At 38.8% G+C, this 16,419-nt stretch overlaps 1 protein-coding gene across 9 annotated transcripts in view; it reads left to right on the plus strand.

Annotated features, from left to right (window-relative positions):
- Window positions 1-16,419, plus strand: part of LOC106970530 (acyl-coenzyme A synthetase ACSM1, mitochondrial-like) — a 50,643-nt gene that overhangs the window by 12,619 nt on the left and 21,605 nt on the right. For all 9 annotated transcript variants that reach the window (XM_015067181.3, XM_053213628.1, XM_053213627.1 and 6 more), the window contains 4 exons: window positions 9,189-9,399; window positions 11,557-11,764; window positions 13,512-13,652; window positions 15,674-15,833. In XM_015067181.3, the coding sequence (XP_014922667.1) occupies window positions 9,189-9,399; window positions 11,557-11,764; window positions 13,512-13,652; window positions 15,674-15,833 (720 nt within the window). The remainder of the gene's footprint in view (window positions 1-9,188; window positions 9,400-11,556; window positions 11,765-13,511; window positions 13,653-15,673; window positions 15,834-16,419) is intronic.

Raw genomic sequence — 16,419 nt, forward strand, 5'->3', positions numbered from 1 at the left:
GGAAACAATCAGCAATACTCAAAGGCAACCGACAGAATGGGAGAAGATATTTGCAAATGACATATCAGATAAAGGGTTAGTATCCAAAATCTATAAAGAACTTCTCAAACTCAACACCCAAAAAACAAATAATCCAGTGAAGAAATGGGCAAAAGACATGAATAGACACTTTTCCAAAGAAGACATCCAGATGGCCAGCAGACACATGAAAAAATGCTCAATATCATTCATCATCAGGGAAATACAAATCAAAACCACAATGAAATACCACCTTACACCTGTTAGAATGGCTAACATTAACAGCTCAGGTAACAACAGATGTTGGCAAGGGTGTGGAGAAAGAGGATCTCTTTTGCATTGTTGGTGGGAATGCAAACTGGTGCAGCCACTCTGGAGAACAGTATGAAGTTTCCTCAAAAAACTGAAAATAGAACTACCCTATGACCCAGCTGTTGCACTACTAGGCATTTATCCACAGGATACAGGTGTGCTGTTTCAAAGGGACACATGCAACCCCATGTTTATAGCAGCACTATCAACAATAACCAAAGTATAGAAAGAGCCCAAATGTCCATCGATGGATGAATGGATAAAGAAAATGTGGTATATATATACAATGGAGTATTTACTTGGCAATCAAAAAGAATGAAATCTTGCCATTTGCAACTACGTGGATGGAACTGGAAGGTATTATGCTAAGTGAAATTAGTCAGAGAAAGACAAAAATCATATAGTTTCACTCATATGAAGACTTTAAGAGACAAAACAAATGAACATAAGGGAAGGGAAACAAAAGTAATATAAAAACAGGGAGGGGGACAAAACAGAAGAGACTCATAAATATGGAGAACAAACAGAGGGTTACTGGAGGGGTTGTGGGAGGGGGGATGGGCTAAATGGGTAAGGGGCACTAAGGAATCTACTCCTGAAATCATTGTCGCACTATATGCTAACTAATTTGGATGTAAATTTAAAAAAATAGAAAATAAAATTTTAAAAAAAGATTTTGATTCTATCAGTTTTAGCAAGTTGCTTTTTTAGTAATTTGTTAATTTCATCCAAATTGTCATATTTATTGGCATAAAATTATTCATAATTTTCTCTTGTTGCTATTTTAATGTCTGTAAGAATTGCATTTGTGTGCACTTTTTCATTCCTAATATCATTACTATGTTATTTTTCTTTTTTTCCCTGGGTAAGTCTTTCTAAGAGTTTATCAATCTGATACATCTTCTCAAAACCAGCTTTGGCTTTACTGATATTCTCAATTGCATATTTATTTTCCATTCCACGGATGCATGCTCTTATCTTTATTATTACCTTCTTCCTACTTTCCTTTGATTTGATTGGCTTTTCCTTTCTCAGCTTCTTGATGCAAATTTATGTTCTTACTTGTTGGCCTGCCTTCTTTTCTAATGTATGTATTTAAAAGTATATATTTTCCAGTAAGCATTCCTTTTAGGTGCACCACACAAATTTTGACATGTTGTATTTTATTATCATTCTGTTGGAAATAGTTTCTATTTGCCTTTTTGATCCTTCTCTGACCTCTAGATTATATAGAAGTGTACTAGTTAGTTTGCAGATAGTTGGGGATGGTTTTCTCATTATCTTATTGTTAATGATTCCTAGCTTAATTCCACTGTGGTTAGAAAATGTACTCTGTTTTAAACTTTTGAGATTTCTTGAGATTGATAAATGTTCCAAATGCAATGGAAAAGAATTAGAATTATATCATCATTGGGTAAAGTGTTCTATCTATGTCAGTTAGGATATAAATTCTATTAGTCTATCATATTCTATCATTAATTTACAGAACTCTTTGAATTTCAACTTAAAATTCATTGGAAATAAGACTGAGGCAAATTTTTTCTATAGGCCATAAACTCTTATATATTTATGTATATGTATGTGTAGATATATATAATTTATTTTGAGAGAGAAAGAGAGTGCATGATCAGGGGAGGAACAGGGAACAGAGAGAGAGAGTGAGAGAGAGAGGAGAGGAAGAGAGAATCGTAAGCAGGCTCCAAGCTGTCAATGTAGAGCCCAACATGGGGCTTGATCTCGCAAACTTTTCCAATTTTCCTTCTTCAAATTATATTTTAGTTAGGTATTAGCAAAGAGTAACTATGTTGATATGTAATTGACATAGAATAAAATGCACACCTTTTTAGTGTAAAGTTTGAGTTTTAGAACATTTCCATCATCTAAGAAGTTTCCTTTTGTTTTTTCTTGGTCCCTACTCCCACTCTGAGCCCCAGGGAACCACTGATCTGCTGCCTTGCAGATTATATTTCTCTTTCCTAGAGTTTCATAGAAATGGAATAATGCAGGATGTGCCCTTTTTTATCTGATTTCTTTTTTTTAAGTTTATTTATTTATTTTGAGAAAGAGAGAGTACAAGCAGGGGAGGGGCAGAGAGAGAGAGGGAGGCAGAATCCCAATCTCCAGGCTGTCTACACAGAGCCAGATATGGGGCTCAAACTCAAACCATGAAATCATGACCTGAGCTGAAGTCAGTCACTTAACCAACTGAGCCACCCAGGAGCCCCATAAACATTTTATGTTTTGAAACTGTTTCTCAATTTCCTTTGGCTTCAAACTTTATCTCATAAAAATTTAAATTTCAAATCTAAGTTTAGGAGCTCTTTTTCTCTTCTTGAAAACAGTTTTATCTCAATATCACATTATCAGGTTAATCTTTAACACAAAAATCTATAATTATTTAAGCAGTATCTTCTTCAAGTTGCAAAGGTAAGGTCTAAAACACTGAGTTCCGAGCAGCAAATGTTTTCCACCTTGATACACAAGCTTTTCCATCATTTTTCAAACTCCTACAAGAATATTATTTTTAAAAAAAAATTTTTTTTAACGTTTATTTATTTTTGAGACAGAGAGAGACAGAGCATGAACAGGGGAGGGGCAGAGAGAGGGAGACACAGAATCTGAAACAGGCTCCAGGCTCTGAGCCATCAGCCCAGAGCCTGACGCCGGGCTCGAACTCACGGACCGCGAGATCGTGACCTGAGCTGAAGTCGGATGCTTAACTGACTGAGCCACCCAGGCACCCCCTACAAGAATATTACATACTCTGCTCCCTTTATATAAGCAGTGCATAACTAGTGATTACACTTGCTAATATTCTTCCATCTGTTGGGCAAGAACGTTTTCATAGCACTGCTTTTTTCATAGATCTGAATACTTACATATGCATATACATATATATTAATCTTATCTTTTCTCAAGTGAGATACACTCTTTTGTTCCGATCATATGGGACAAAGGTGGTAGGATCATGTTTGCACATATGTGGAAAAAGATTGCTGGAAGAATATACGCCAGATAATTATCAGTGCTGACCTTCAGAGAGTGAAAATGTGAAGAGATATTTGAAGACATTTTTCTATTTATAAGAAATGTTTCTGTTCATAAGATTCTGCATTGCCTGAACTTTTACTCTGGACAGTTTTTGGAAATTAATTTTTTAAAAGTGAAATCTTTTGGGGTGCCTGGGTGGCTCAGTCAGTTAAGTGTCCAACTTTGGCTCAGATCATGATCTCACAGTTTGTGAGTCTGAACCCTACCTCGGGCTCCCCAATGACAGTGCAGAGCCTGTTTGGGATTCTCTCTCTCTCTCCCTCTCTCTCTGCCCCTCCCCCATTTGTGCTCTCTCTGTCTCTGTCTCTCTTTCTCTGTCTCTGTCTCTCTTTGTCTCTGTCTCTCTCAAAATAAATAAATTAGCTTAAAAAATGAAATCTTTTTAAAAAACATGCTCATTATAGAAAGTTTGGGGGAAAATAAGAAAGTGTATTTAAACAAGAAAATGAAAATTGGCAAAAAATATTAAAACCATGTATGTACATGTATGTCTTGTTCCCCATTGTATCCTTTGGTCTAAGAATAGTCCCTAACAAATAATGAGAATTTAGTAAATATATATTAATTGAACAAATGAACTGAGAACAAACTGAGGGTTGATGGGGGGTGGGAGGGAGAGGAGGGGTGGGTGATGCGTATTGAGGAGGGCACCTTTTGGGATGAGCACTGGGTGTTGTATGGAAACCAATTTGACAATAAATTTCATATATTGAAAAATATATATATATATTAATTGAACAAATGAATGGTTACTACTATATACATTTGGATTATAATGTAAATATGGTTTTGCTCTTTTTAATTAATATTGTATTGTGAAATTATTATTCCAAAACAATTTCTGCAAGTTGTTTGATGGTTTTATCATAATCTATCATGTGGAAATAGCAATTTTGTAGACAGAATATAGTTGGATTCTTTTTTCATTTTTAATACATTCTGCCAGTTTATGTCTTTAGACTGGGGAGTTTAGTGCACATCCATTTAAAGTTATTGCTGATAAGGAAGAACTTACTATTGCTATATTGTTAATTGTTTTCTTGATGTCATAGCTTTTGGTTCCTCATTTCCTCCCTTACTGCCTTTCTTTGTCTTTAGTTAATTTTTTTGTAATATGCCTTCAGTCCCTTCTCATTTCCTTTTGTATATATACTGTAGATAATTTCTGTGCTTATTATGAGGAGTACATATAACATCCTAAAGTTATAACAATCTATTTTAAACTAGTAACAACTTTATTTGCATACAGAAATCCTAATTTTTTCCAGCTCCCTCTTACCTCCCCATGTTGTTTTATTGATATCACAAATTAGATATTTATATATTGTGTACTCATTAACATAGACTTATAATTATTTTTTATGCTTTTGTCTTTTAAATACTGTGAAAGAATAAAAAATGGAGTTTCAAATCAAAATTATAATAATACTTGTTTTTATATTTGTCCATGTATTTTATCAAAGAACTTTATGTTTTTGTATTCAGGCTACTCTGTAACATCCTTTTATTTCAAATTGGACTCCTTTTAGGCTTTTTTTTTTTAATTAAAAAATGTTTTAATGTTTTATTTTTGAGAGAGAGAGAGAGACAGAGTACGAGCAGGGGCGGGGAAAAGTGAGAGGGAGACACAGAATCTGAAGTAGGCTCCAGGCTCTGAGCTGTCAGCACAGAGCCTGACTCAGGGCTCAAACTCATGGACTGTGACATCATGACCTGAGCCAAAATTGTTTGCTTAACCAATTGAGCCACCCAGGTGTCCCCTTTTAGTATTTCTTATAGACAAAGTTTAACCATAATGAACTCCCTCAATTTTTGTTTATCTGACAATGACCTAATTTCTCCCTCATTTTTGAAGGACAGTTTTGCCAAATAGAGAATTTCTTCTTTTTTTAAATTAATTAATTATTTTTAAATTTACATTCAAGTTAGTTAACAAATAGCGCATCGATTTCAGGAGTAGATTCCTTAATGCCCCTTACACATTTAGCCCATCCCCCCTCCCACAGCCCCTCCAGCAATTTTTTGTTTGTCTCTATATTTAAGAATCTCTTATGTTTTGCCCCCTCCCTGTTTTTGTATTGTTTTTGCTTCCCTTCCTTTTGTTCATCTGTTTTGAATCTTAAATCATCATATGAGTGAAGTCATATGATATTTGTCTTTCTATGACTGGCTAATTTCACTTAGCATAATACTCTCTAGTTCTATCCATGTAATTGCAAATGACAAGATTTCATTCTTTTTGATTGCCAAGTAATACTCCATTGTGTGTGTGTATATATATATACCACATCTTCTTTATCCATTCATCCATCAATGGACATTTGGGCTCTTTCCATACTTTGGCTATTGTTCATAGCACTACTGTAAACATTGGGGTGCATGTGCCCTTTCAAAACACCTATATCCCTTGGATAAATACCTAGTAGTGCAATGACTGGGTTGTAGTGTAGTTCTATTTTTAATTTTTTGAGGAACCTCCAGACTGTTTTCCAGAGTGGCTGCACCAGTTTGGATTCCCACCAGCAGTGCGAAAGAGATCCTCTTTCTCCACATCCTCACCAACATCTGTTGTTGCCTGAGTTGTTAATGTTAGCCCTTCTGACAGGTGTGAGGTGGTATCTCATTGTGGTTTTGATTTGTATTTCCCTGATGATGAGTGATGTTGAGCATTTTTTCATGTGTCTGCTGGCCATCTGGATGTCTTCTTTGGAAAAGTGTCTATTCATGTCTTTTGCCCATTTCTTCACTAGATTATTTGTTTTTTGGGTGTTGAGTTTGAGAAGTTCTTTATAGATTTTGGATACTAACCCTTTATCTGATATGTCATTTGCAAATATCTTCTCCCATTCTGTCAGTTGCCTTTTAGTTTTGCTGGTTGTTTCCTTCACTGTGCAGAAGCTTTTTATTTTGATGAGTTCCCAATAGTTCATTTTTGTTTTTGTTTCCCTTGCCTCTGGAGACATGTTGAGTAAGAAGTTGCTGTGACTGAGGTCAAAAAGGTTTTTGCCTGCTTTCTCCTTGAGGATTTTGATGGCTTCCTGTCTTATGTTTGGGTCTTTTATCCATTTTGAGTTTAGTTTTGTGTATGGTGTACAAAAGTGGTCCAGGTTCATTTTTCTGCATGTCACTGTCCAGTTTTCCCAGCAACATTTGCTGAAGAGATTGTCTTTTTTCCCTTGGATATACTTTCCTGCTTTGTCAAAGATTAGTTGGCCATATGTTTGTGGGTCCATTTTTAGGTTTTCTATTGCATTCAATTGATCTGGGTGTCTGTTTTAGTGCCAGTACCATACTGTCTTGATGATTACAGATTTGTAATACATTTTGAAGTCTGGGATTGTGATACCTCCAGTTTTGGTTTTCTTTTTCAGGATTGCTTTGGCTATTTGGTGTCTTTCCTGGTTCCATAAAAATTTTAGGATTTTTGTCCTAGCTCTCTGAAGAATGCTGGTGTTATTTTCATGGGGATTGCCAAATATAGAAGTTGTTGATTGACACCTTTTTACCCATCACGTCAAATATGTAATCCCACTTATTTGGTGGGTCTTCTGGCCTGCCACTAATAATCTTATTGAGGATTCCTTATGCATGATGAGTCACTTTTTTTTTTTTTTTTTTTTTTTTGCTGCTTTCAGGATTCTGTCTTTGGCTTTTTCGTTTGATTATGTGTCTCGGTATGGATCTCTCTGGGTTTTCTTGGAATTGTTTGAGCCTCTTGTATTTGTACATCCATGTAATGAATGAATGAACGAATGAATGAATGAACACTACTATATAAATTTGTATTTAATACAAATAAGGTTTTGCTTTTTTTCAGCCATTGTTTCTTCAAATAAGCTGATGGCTCCTTTTGTCTCTTCTTCTAGGACTCCCATAATGTGTATGTTGCTCTGCTTGTTTGTATACTATGTGCTTTGGGCTCTGTTTACTTTTCTTTATTGTTTTTTTTTCTCTTTGCTTCTCTGACTCCATAATTTAAAATGACTTGTGTTCAAGTTTACTGACTCTTTCTTCTTCCTGCTTGGATCTGCTGTTGAATCCTTCTCGTAAAGTTTTCAATTCAGTTATTGTATTTTTCAGATCTGCAGTTTCTGTTTGGTTCTCTTTTATAATTTCTATCTCTGTTGGTATTCTCATTGTGTTCACATATTGCTTTTCTGATTTGCTTTGGTTCTTTGTCTGTTTTCCTTCAGCACTTTCAGGATAGTTAAGACGATCATTTTAAAGTGTCTGTCTAATAACTGAAACCTGTGTCCCTTTAGGGTAAGTTTCTGGAAATTTGTTTTGTTCCTTTGAATGGGCAACATGGCCTTGTGATCTGTTGTTGAAAACTGGACATTTGAAAAAAGTAGCCACCTCTGTCTGTCTTTGCAGCCTAACTTCATGCAGAGAAAGCCCTCCAGTAATCTGACCAGTATGAAAACTTAAGGTCTTCTTAGATCTTCAGGTCTTGGGCATGTGTCTTTCCTAGGCCTGCATGTGTGTTTTTTTCTCAAATTTCCCAGACATGATACTGCTTTTATATGTTTCAATTGCATTAAAAGTCTCATATCTGCTTCTTCTTGGGGCTCAAATGTTTTATTGTCCTCCTCTGCCTGTAGTCTCCCTCCGAGGTGGCCACAGTTCTACAGTTTCCACTCAGTGTGGCATCGGCCACTGCTTTCACCCACCTCCAGTCTGATATTCAAACTATGTCACAATTCCTATCTGAGCTCTGATTCAGATGAGGCAGAAACCAGTCTCTCAGGCAGCCTCCACACAGGGCAGAATACTGAAACGAATTCCAAGGCAGGGGCTGCAAATTGGGTGGCTTCCTCCTGACCATACTGTACAACACAAGAGAGGGGATGGGACAAGGGTAAGCAGCAGAAAACAACCTAGAATTTCTTACCATTTAAAATAGGGATTTTTTATTGTTTGGGCATTAATTTGCTGCAGATCCTTGACTATTTCTAGAGTTTCTACACAGCTATTGTAGTCTGTTGTTTACTTGACGTTTCTGTGAGGAAACAAGGGCGACCTTGGAGCTCCCAGGTCTGCCTTCTTGCTTATTTCACCTCCAGAGGTACGTTAATTTTAAAAATAAATTCCCCCAAATATTCAGGAATTAAATTAGTCTCTTCTTTTGTTGTAATAGTGGTAATAATGATAGTAATTTATTTTAATGTTTGTTTTTGAGAGAGAGAGAGAGACACAGAGAGAGAGAGAGAGAGTACATGTTGGGGAGGAGCAGAGAGAGAGGGAGACAGAGCATCTGAAGCAGCCAGTTGTGCGCTGATAGCAGTGAGCCTAATACCGGGTTCCAACTCATGAACCATGAGATCATGACCTGAGCCGAAGTCGGGCGCTCAACTGACTGAGCCACCCAAGTGCCCCAATAATGATAATAATTTCATTGAGTACCTACTATGTTCCCAGGCACTATCATATACATTTCACCTCTTTAAATAACTAATTTAAACTTTACTACTTTCTAGGTAGTATTGTACCCATTTCATAGATGATAAAACTGAAGCACAGAGGAAACATACCATCTATGTGGAACTAAGACAGACACATGGGGAATGCAATTTTAAGGTTTTAATAGGTAACATGGAACTATTCCTGGTTTTATGTGACTTGAGAGGAGGTAGTTACAGTAGACCAGAAGAAGTTGGTTGGATCACTTCCCTTCATTCTATAAATGCTTTAAAATTGGATCTCAGTTCTTGAGCTACATTTTCATGTAGCTAAGGTAGTGGGCTGGCCAAATAAGTGCCCTTTTCCTTTAACATAGGAAATAACACATGATGTATGATCTTGACCAGGAGGGCAAGAGAGGTCCAAAACCAGCCCTGTGGTGGGTGAATAATCAAGGTGATGAAGTGAAGTGGAGTTTCAGAGAGATGACAGACTTATCCCGCCGTGCAGCCAACGTCTTCACCCAGACCTGCGGCCTGCAGCAGGGAGACCGTCTAGCCTTGATCCTGCCTCGAGTGCCCGAGTGGTGGCTGGTGGTCATAGGCTGCATCCGAGCAGGTCAGTGACCCAAAGAGACCCCAACAGACTTTAGGTCTAGCCTGGAGCCAATGGGTCCTGAAATATTAACATTTCCCTGCCCTTTTTTCTTATTCTTCATAGTCTTTTTCTTTCTCAGACTCCTTCAAATATTCGTTTGCTACTTCTCACTGTCTTCCTCAACTTATACACCCTCAAACACAATGTCATCACTCTCTAATTCATACACAGACACAGACACATAAACACACACACACACACACACACACACACACACACACTTTCTCTTGCACAGCTTCATTTTTAAAAAAAAAAACATCAATTGTTAACATTTTGCTCCCCTCCCACACTGAGACATTTAAGTATCAGTTGCAGACATTGTGGCATCCATAAACACCAGATAAACACCCGTAAACCCTGGAGCATGCATCTGCTATGATCCATGACATTCTCCTCACATAACCACAACAGAGTTATCACACAAGAAGTATAACTTTGATATAATATATATCCGTGGCCAGAATTCTTCAATTGTCATTCTTCATGAAATTCTTCAATTTTATACCCATTTTTTGTTTGTTTAAGTCCAAAATCTGATAGAAGGTCATGCAATGCATTACATTGTAAGGTCTCCTCAATCTCCGTTAATCTAAACTTTTCTGCATGACAACATCTTGGAAATGTCTAAGCCAGTTGTTTTTCAGAAGGTCCCACAAAATTTGTATTTCTGACTCTTTTTTCAAGATTATATTCAGATAAACATTTTTAGTAGGAGTACTAAAAAGACAACATGCTTATCTCAGTGCTTTACATCAGGAGATACATGAAGTCGGTTTGTCCTATCATCGATGATATTATTTACAAACACTTTTGTAAGGCACAATTTCCCTTTGTAATTGTTAAGTAATCTGTACTGTAATACTTTTGAGACTGTGTGAATATCCTGTTCCCCAACTGTCTTTCACCCTATTACATGAGAATCCATTGATTATTCTTGATTGAATTGAATATTATTATGGTGGTTTTATATGAGAATTTTCTAATTGTGTTATTCCCTCCACATTTATTCTGTGGAGATTTCCCTTCCCCCTTTTAATTGCATATTTATGTATCTATATAATGTAGAATTGGTGTGGGACTCCAGAATTTTTTTTTAATTGCTTTAAAATGCATGGTCATGTATTTCCTCACAAATAAAATCCTACATTAATCCATCAAGGTCATGTGGAATCAAGAATTAACAGCAACAGCAGAGAGAGTACAGAGAAGCCATGTCATCTGTAGAGCTGAGAGATGGCACATGGGAAATCCAAGACAAGAGCTGAGTGCTCTGGGATAGAATAAAAGAAGAATAGAAGCAAAGGAAGGAGAGTCCAAGAATGGGCATAAGACATGCAAAAACTTAGAGTCAGGAGAAGTCTGTGTGAAGAATAGGCATCTTGAAATAGGGAATAGATTTGTAAGAGGAAAAGGTGGAGGGTGGGCAGTGCCTTCACTGTTGGGTGTTCAGAGTATGGTGCTTTCCTGGAGAGAGGGCACAGGGGCTGGTGAAGAGAAGAAAAGCAGAGGGGGAAGTCAGTGTTCTGTGGAACCTGAACAGGTAATAAAATGGAAGGTAGGTAGTAGCAAGATTCAGGATGAGCCATCTGGTGGAGAGATTAGAACCCAGTAGAGGCACACAAAGACCTGAACTAACTGTTGGTGATGGAAGATGGAAGGGAGTGTAGGAAAGTTAAAAGGATAATGTAGTTAAATTTGGGTATGAGGAATGAAGAAAAGAGAGGAGATTCAAGATGACACAAGGGACTGAAAGAGGAGGAAGTGAGAGGAGAAAAATGGAGGCAGGGATACAGCTAAACCTGGTGTCAAATACACTGTACTACTTGTGTCCATAGTCTGTAGTCCCAGTCCTAAAGTAGGATTCACCTGTCTATTGGCTTGATCCACCTAGAGTAGAAGAAGGTTAGGTCAGGCTTTTCAAATTTCAATATACATAGGAATCCCTTGGAGGGTTTCTTAAAGTGCAAATTCTGATTCAGTAGTTTGGGATGGGGCATGAGATTTTTGTGGTGCTGATGGTACTGGTCCATGGACCATACTTTGCACAGCAAGAAGCTAGCAGATTTCTATGCAGATAAGCCAGGCCTGAAACCCAAAAGTTCCTTTTTTCATCCCCAGGAATAATCTTCATGCCAGGAACCACCCAGATGAAAGCCAAGGACATTCTCTACCGATTACAAGTGTCTAAAGCCCAGGGCATCATGACCACAGATACCCTTGCCCCAGAGGTGGATTCCCTAGTTTCTGAGTGTCCTGCTCTGAAAACAAAGCTCCTGGTGTCTGATCATAGCCGTCACGGGTGGCTGGACTTCCGATCGCTGATTAAGTAAGTTTCAGATCTGTTGAATGTGTTTTCTAAGGAAGGGCAAGAGAAGACCATTCACTCCCAAGTGCTGGTAGACAAACATTCAGTGGGAGAAGGTCACCTGGACTGATGCCAGAAGACTTCTCTTCCCAGCTGTGCCCCCGATTTGTTTTGTGACCCTGGGCTGGTTCCTTCCCCTCTCTTGGATGCAATTGCTTTGTTTGTAAAATAAGAGTATTGAACTTCTATGCCTCTGTCACTACAGTCTAAACACTTTAGTGCAAATGAGATGAGTCAGAGAGTTATTGTGTTGAATCTTCCTTGTAGGTAGGGAATCTGAAATATTATTTTTATATAACAAACAAATATATGAAGAGGTTGAATGAACGTATAAGATGAATTTTTAAGGGAAACTTGAGACTGCAAGAAAAATTGAGGCTGTGGCTGGTAGTCAGCTGGGGGAACAAACAATTTCCATCTCTCAGGTGCTGCATAGCTTTAAGGACACCTCCCAGGGAAAGTTAGGGAAGTGTTGGAAGTAAGAAAGACCCCTTCCACCAACAACTCTGATTCTGTAAACCTTTAGACATTTTTTCTATCACCTGAAAACCATGCTGTGTTTGTTTTCTTAAAGTAACCCCTCAGTTTTTAAAGTTCTTTACTTCAGCCTCAAAAAGCAAATATTAGGCTGAAGTCACATCTTACACTGGATTTTAAAGTCAGAGAACTAAAAGAAAATGGCTTAAATAAAGAATATTCTTGGGGTGCCTGGGTGACCCAGACAGTTGAGCATCTAACCTGATATCAGCTCAGGTCATGATCCCAGGATTGTGGTACTGAGCTCCGCATTGGGCTCTGTGTTGAATGCGAAGCCTACTTAAGATTCTCTGTTTCTCTGTCTCTCTCTCTCTTTAAAATAAAAAGATTTAAAAAAGGATATTCTTTAGATTCCCTTAAATTGCCAAAAGTCAATATGGTACCATTTCTCAGCAAGAGTTGGTGTTACTGGCAGCCTTGGGATCATTTGCAGTTACTATGATTGAACACCATAGGGAATTGGCATTTATAAGCATAGACCCAAAGGAGAAACTGTCAATTCTGAAGCCCCCAAGAATCAAGGCACACCGGGGGGACTCCAGGCTTACCTACCATCTCAAGTTTACACCAGGACAGATGTGCATTTATGTTTCTTTTACTCTCCCTCATTTTCTTTTCCCTGCCCCTCATAGCCAAGATTATGGGGTTAAATTCCTATAAAGCTACTTCATATAAAAAAAAAAAAAACAAGCTTAGCAGTGTGGTTAAGAGCACAGTCTGTGGATCAGACTGAATTTGAATCCTGGCTGTGCCACATGCTGGCCAAATGTCTTCAGGCAAGTAATGTAACCTTTCTGAGCCTCAGTTTCCTCCTCCACAAAATGGGCACAATAAAAGCAGTACTTCTCTTTTAGGGTTGCTCTGAAGATTGACTGAGTTCTTATTTGTAAGTCACTTAGAGCAGTGCCTGAAAGATAGTAAGTGCTATTTCAATGTTTGTTACGTTAAAAATATTCCACTATATTTCCCCCCTTTTGTAAATGAATAAATGTCAGTCTACTTATCCAAGTCACTCACAAATTCCGTTTGATTCTTAATACAAGGAGAACTGGTTTTTCCTCCAGTGTTGTAAACCTCCATTTTTCTGACTCCAAGCCCCTCATATTGGATCCCCAGGGATCCCAAAGCAGGAAACATGACTTCTCCCCTTTTGTACTGAATCCCTTTGCAGATCAGCATCCCCAGATCACACCTGTATTAAGTCAAAGACGCTGGACCCAATGGCCATCTTCTTCACCAGTGGGACAACAGGCCTTCCCAAGATGGCGAAACACAGTCATGGACTTGCCTTGCGATCCTCTCTGCCTTCATGGTAGGAAAGAAGGCATTGACTTAGATGCTGGGCCACAGATCTGGGGTGGTGTGTGTATGTGTGCATGTGTGTGTGTGAGCACACGTGTGTTGGGAAAAGAGCTCTAAGTAGAATTGACTCCATCCTGTTTCTTCCCTCTGGGCTCTTTGGTTCAGACTCCTGAGAGTCTTGAGATGTAGACACTTGGAATGCTAACGGTTTGCTGACAGAGGCCTCTGATGACAAAGGAGGCACATTTAGGTCCTGCCTGAGCACCTTAACAAGAGGTGTGTAGGAAATGTGTGCCCGCATTCAGCAAACCACACAAATGACAAGCCATTGTGTCCCTCTCAATTGACTCAGGGTTTGGTGGTAAAAGACACAATGTTTGAACAATGCCACCTGAAGTGGCAGGTCCTTTCCTCTTCCCAGTTATGAACACATGAAACTTGGAGTTACCCAGTCGTGAGCTCTCAGGAAAAAGAATACCTGGAACCAAGCCACAACATGCCACTCCCCCTAACCTAGAACAAACAGTCATAGAGGCTGAAGGTGTAGCCTTGGGTTAATCACTTAATCAACGTTTAACTGAGCCTCTTCTCCCATCTGTCCCTACCTCAGATAGTAATATTCACACCAGATCAAGTTCTATATAATTTCTAACTTATTAACCAGACCAGAGGGCAGACAAGGCTTTTTGTGGACAGTGACTATCTGTGCAGATGCAGCAGTTTGCAATGGTAGCAATTGAGTAGCGAAACTCTGGAGGAATAGGGGTGGAAAGAAGGCAGAGGCTTTCTGTGCAGTCTGAATAACAAGAGCACAGGCACAAAGATATTAAAAGTAGCATTATAGAACTACAGACACTTGAGGATAGCTGGTGCTCAGGGTGTGGGGTAAGAGACATATGGGAGGAGTTGGGAACCAGTGAGCAGGGCTCAGGATCTTGTGGGCCTTAGTGTAGAGTTTAGAGTTTTTTAGGCAGATGATGGAGAGGTATTGGAGTAATGGGATGTATTTTAGCAAGGGAAAGACCTGATCAGATTTGTGTTTTGAAAAGATCACTGTGGCTGCAAGATGAAGGGAAGCAGAAGGGGTTAGGATCTGCTGGGTTTGAGGTGCCTGAGGGACACTGCAGAAGAGATGTTCAGTGGGTAGTTGGGTCTGAAACTGAGAAGACAGGTCTTCCCAGCTAGTAGTATTCTGTGGGTGAGCCACAATCCTAAGAGGGCTGGGATGAGGGAGGGTGGATTGTTTATTAAAGTTAATAGTAAATAGTAAAGCTCCTGTTAATAGTAAAGCTCCTCAAAGCCATAGTTTAGTAAATAGTAAACTATTACTAATAATAAATAGTTAGTAAAGCTCCCATAGCTATGGGAGGATTGTGTTTTCTCAAGGAATTATGCACACAGACATCCCTCAGAATCACTAAGATAGGATAGAGAAATGAGAAACCTTTCCCACCCCGCTTTCTAATTATTGCCTATTGGATAATTGTTTCCAGTCCTTGCCAAGATGGGGTATTAATTAGGGGTCTTTCTCTCTCTTTATTTCTATCTCTCTCTCCCTCTCTCTCTTTCTCCATCATAAATGACAGAAAGCCCAATCTCAACCTCTTTAAGCCTAAAAGTGAATAAAGGAATTTATTGGATCATGAGGCAGGGCACTCCAGGGTTTGGCTTCAGACATAGCTAGTCCCTGGATCAGGTTTTTATCTCTCCATCTGATGTGTTTTGTTGCTCTTCTAAGAAAGGCTTATCCCTTGTTATGCCCAAATTGCTGCCAGCATTACCTAGGACTATATAAGTAACAGAGTCAATTCCCAGCCTTAAGGATCATTATAACTAAACCCATTGAAATCACACATGACCAGAAAATAGGATTTGGCATGCTTTAGGGACCTGGGGTGGGAGTGTGTCTGGAGCCCACTCAAACCACATGCACTGAGAATGAGAGGTGGGTCACCCCTGAAAATCAGAGTCCCCAGCCCTTGATCACATTCTCATGATCACCTAGCTGAAGTCACTGTATTTTGGAGTTAGCAGGAAATTTCTACAACTGAAGACATCTGATGTCTTGTGGTGCATTTCGGACCCAGGCTGGATTCTGGCTGTCTTGGGGTGCCTGTTTGAACCATGGACATCAGGGTCTACACTCTTCATCCATCATCTGCCCCAGTTTGACCCCAAGGTCATTCAACAGGTAAGAAGACAAACCTTCCACTATCAACAAACTCCTAGAAGAAACTCATGTTTCAAACTCAAAAGCTGGCCTGCTGAGAAATATTTTATTTAGCAAAGTCTCATTAGCGTAATATAACCCTGGTTCTGGGTTTCTCAAAGTGCAGAACACTGAATTAGTTACCGTATAAGAATAAAACTACATGAAACCTTGAAGAAAATACATATTCCAAGCCGTTCCCCAGGCCTATGGATCAGATTTTGTGGGCTTGGAACCCTGAATAAACATTTTAAGAGATTAAACCAACCAGAGAAAGCTCATGTCTCCTGGATCCTGGACCCTGTATCTGCCAGACCAGATAGCTGGTGCGTGTGTGTGTGTGTGTGTGTGTGTGTGTGTGTGTGTGTACGTGTTTTGTTGTTGTTATTGCAGTTGCTCAATTTAATGAAGGGTTTAAAAACAGAGCCCCTAGAAAATGCAAATCTGGCTTCTCATGCCACATTTGACATTTATTTGTGGTTTACTTGCTACTGTGAGCCTCAGTTTCCTCATCTGTAAAATGGGAGTTTTAATAATTCCTATGTCACAAAATTGTTGAAATATAAAT

This window comes from Acinonyx jubatus, chromosome E3, assembly GCF_027475565.1.
Source record: "Acinonyx jubatus isolate Ajub_Pintada_27869175 chromosome E3, VMU_Ajub_asm_v1.0, whole genome shotgun sequence".
NCBI classification, from domain to species: Eukaryota; Metazoa; Chordata; class Mammalia; order Carnivora; family Felidae; genus Acinonyx; species Acinonyx jubatus.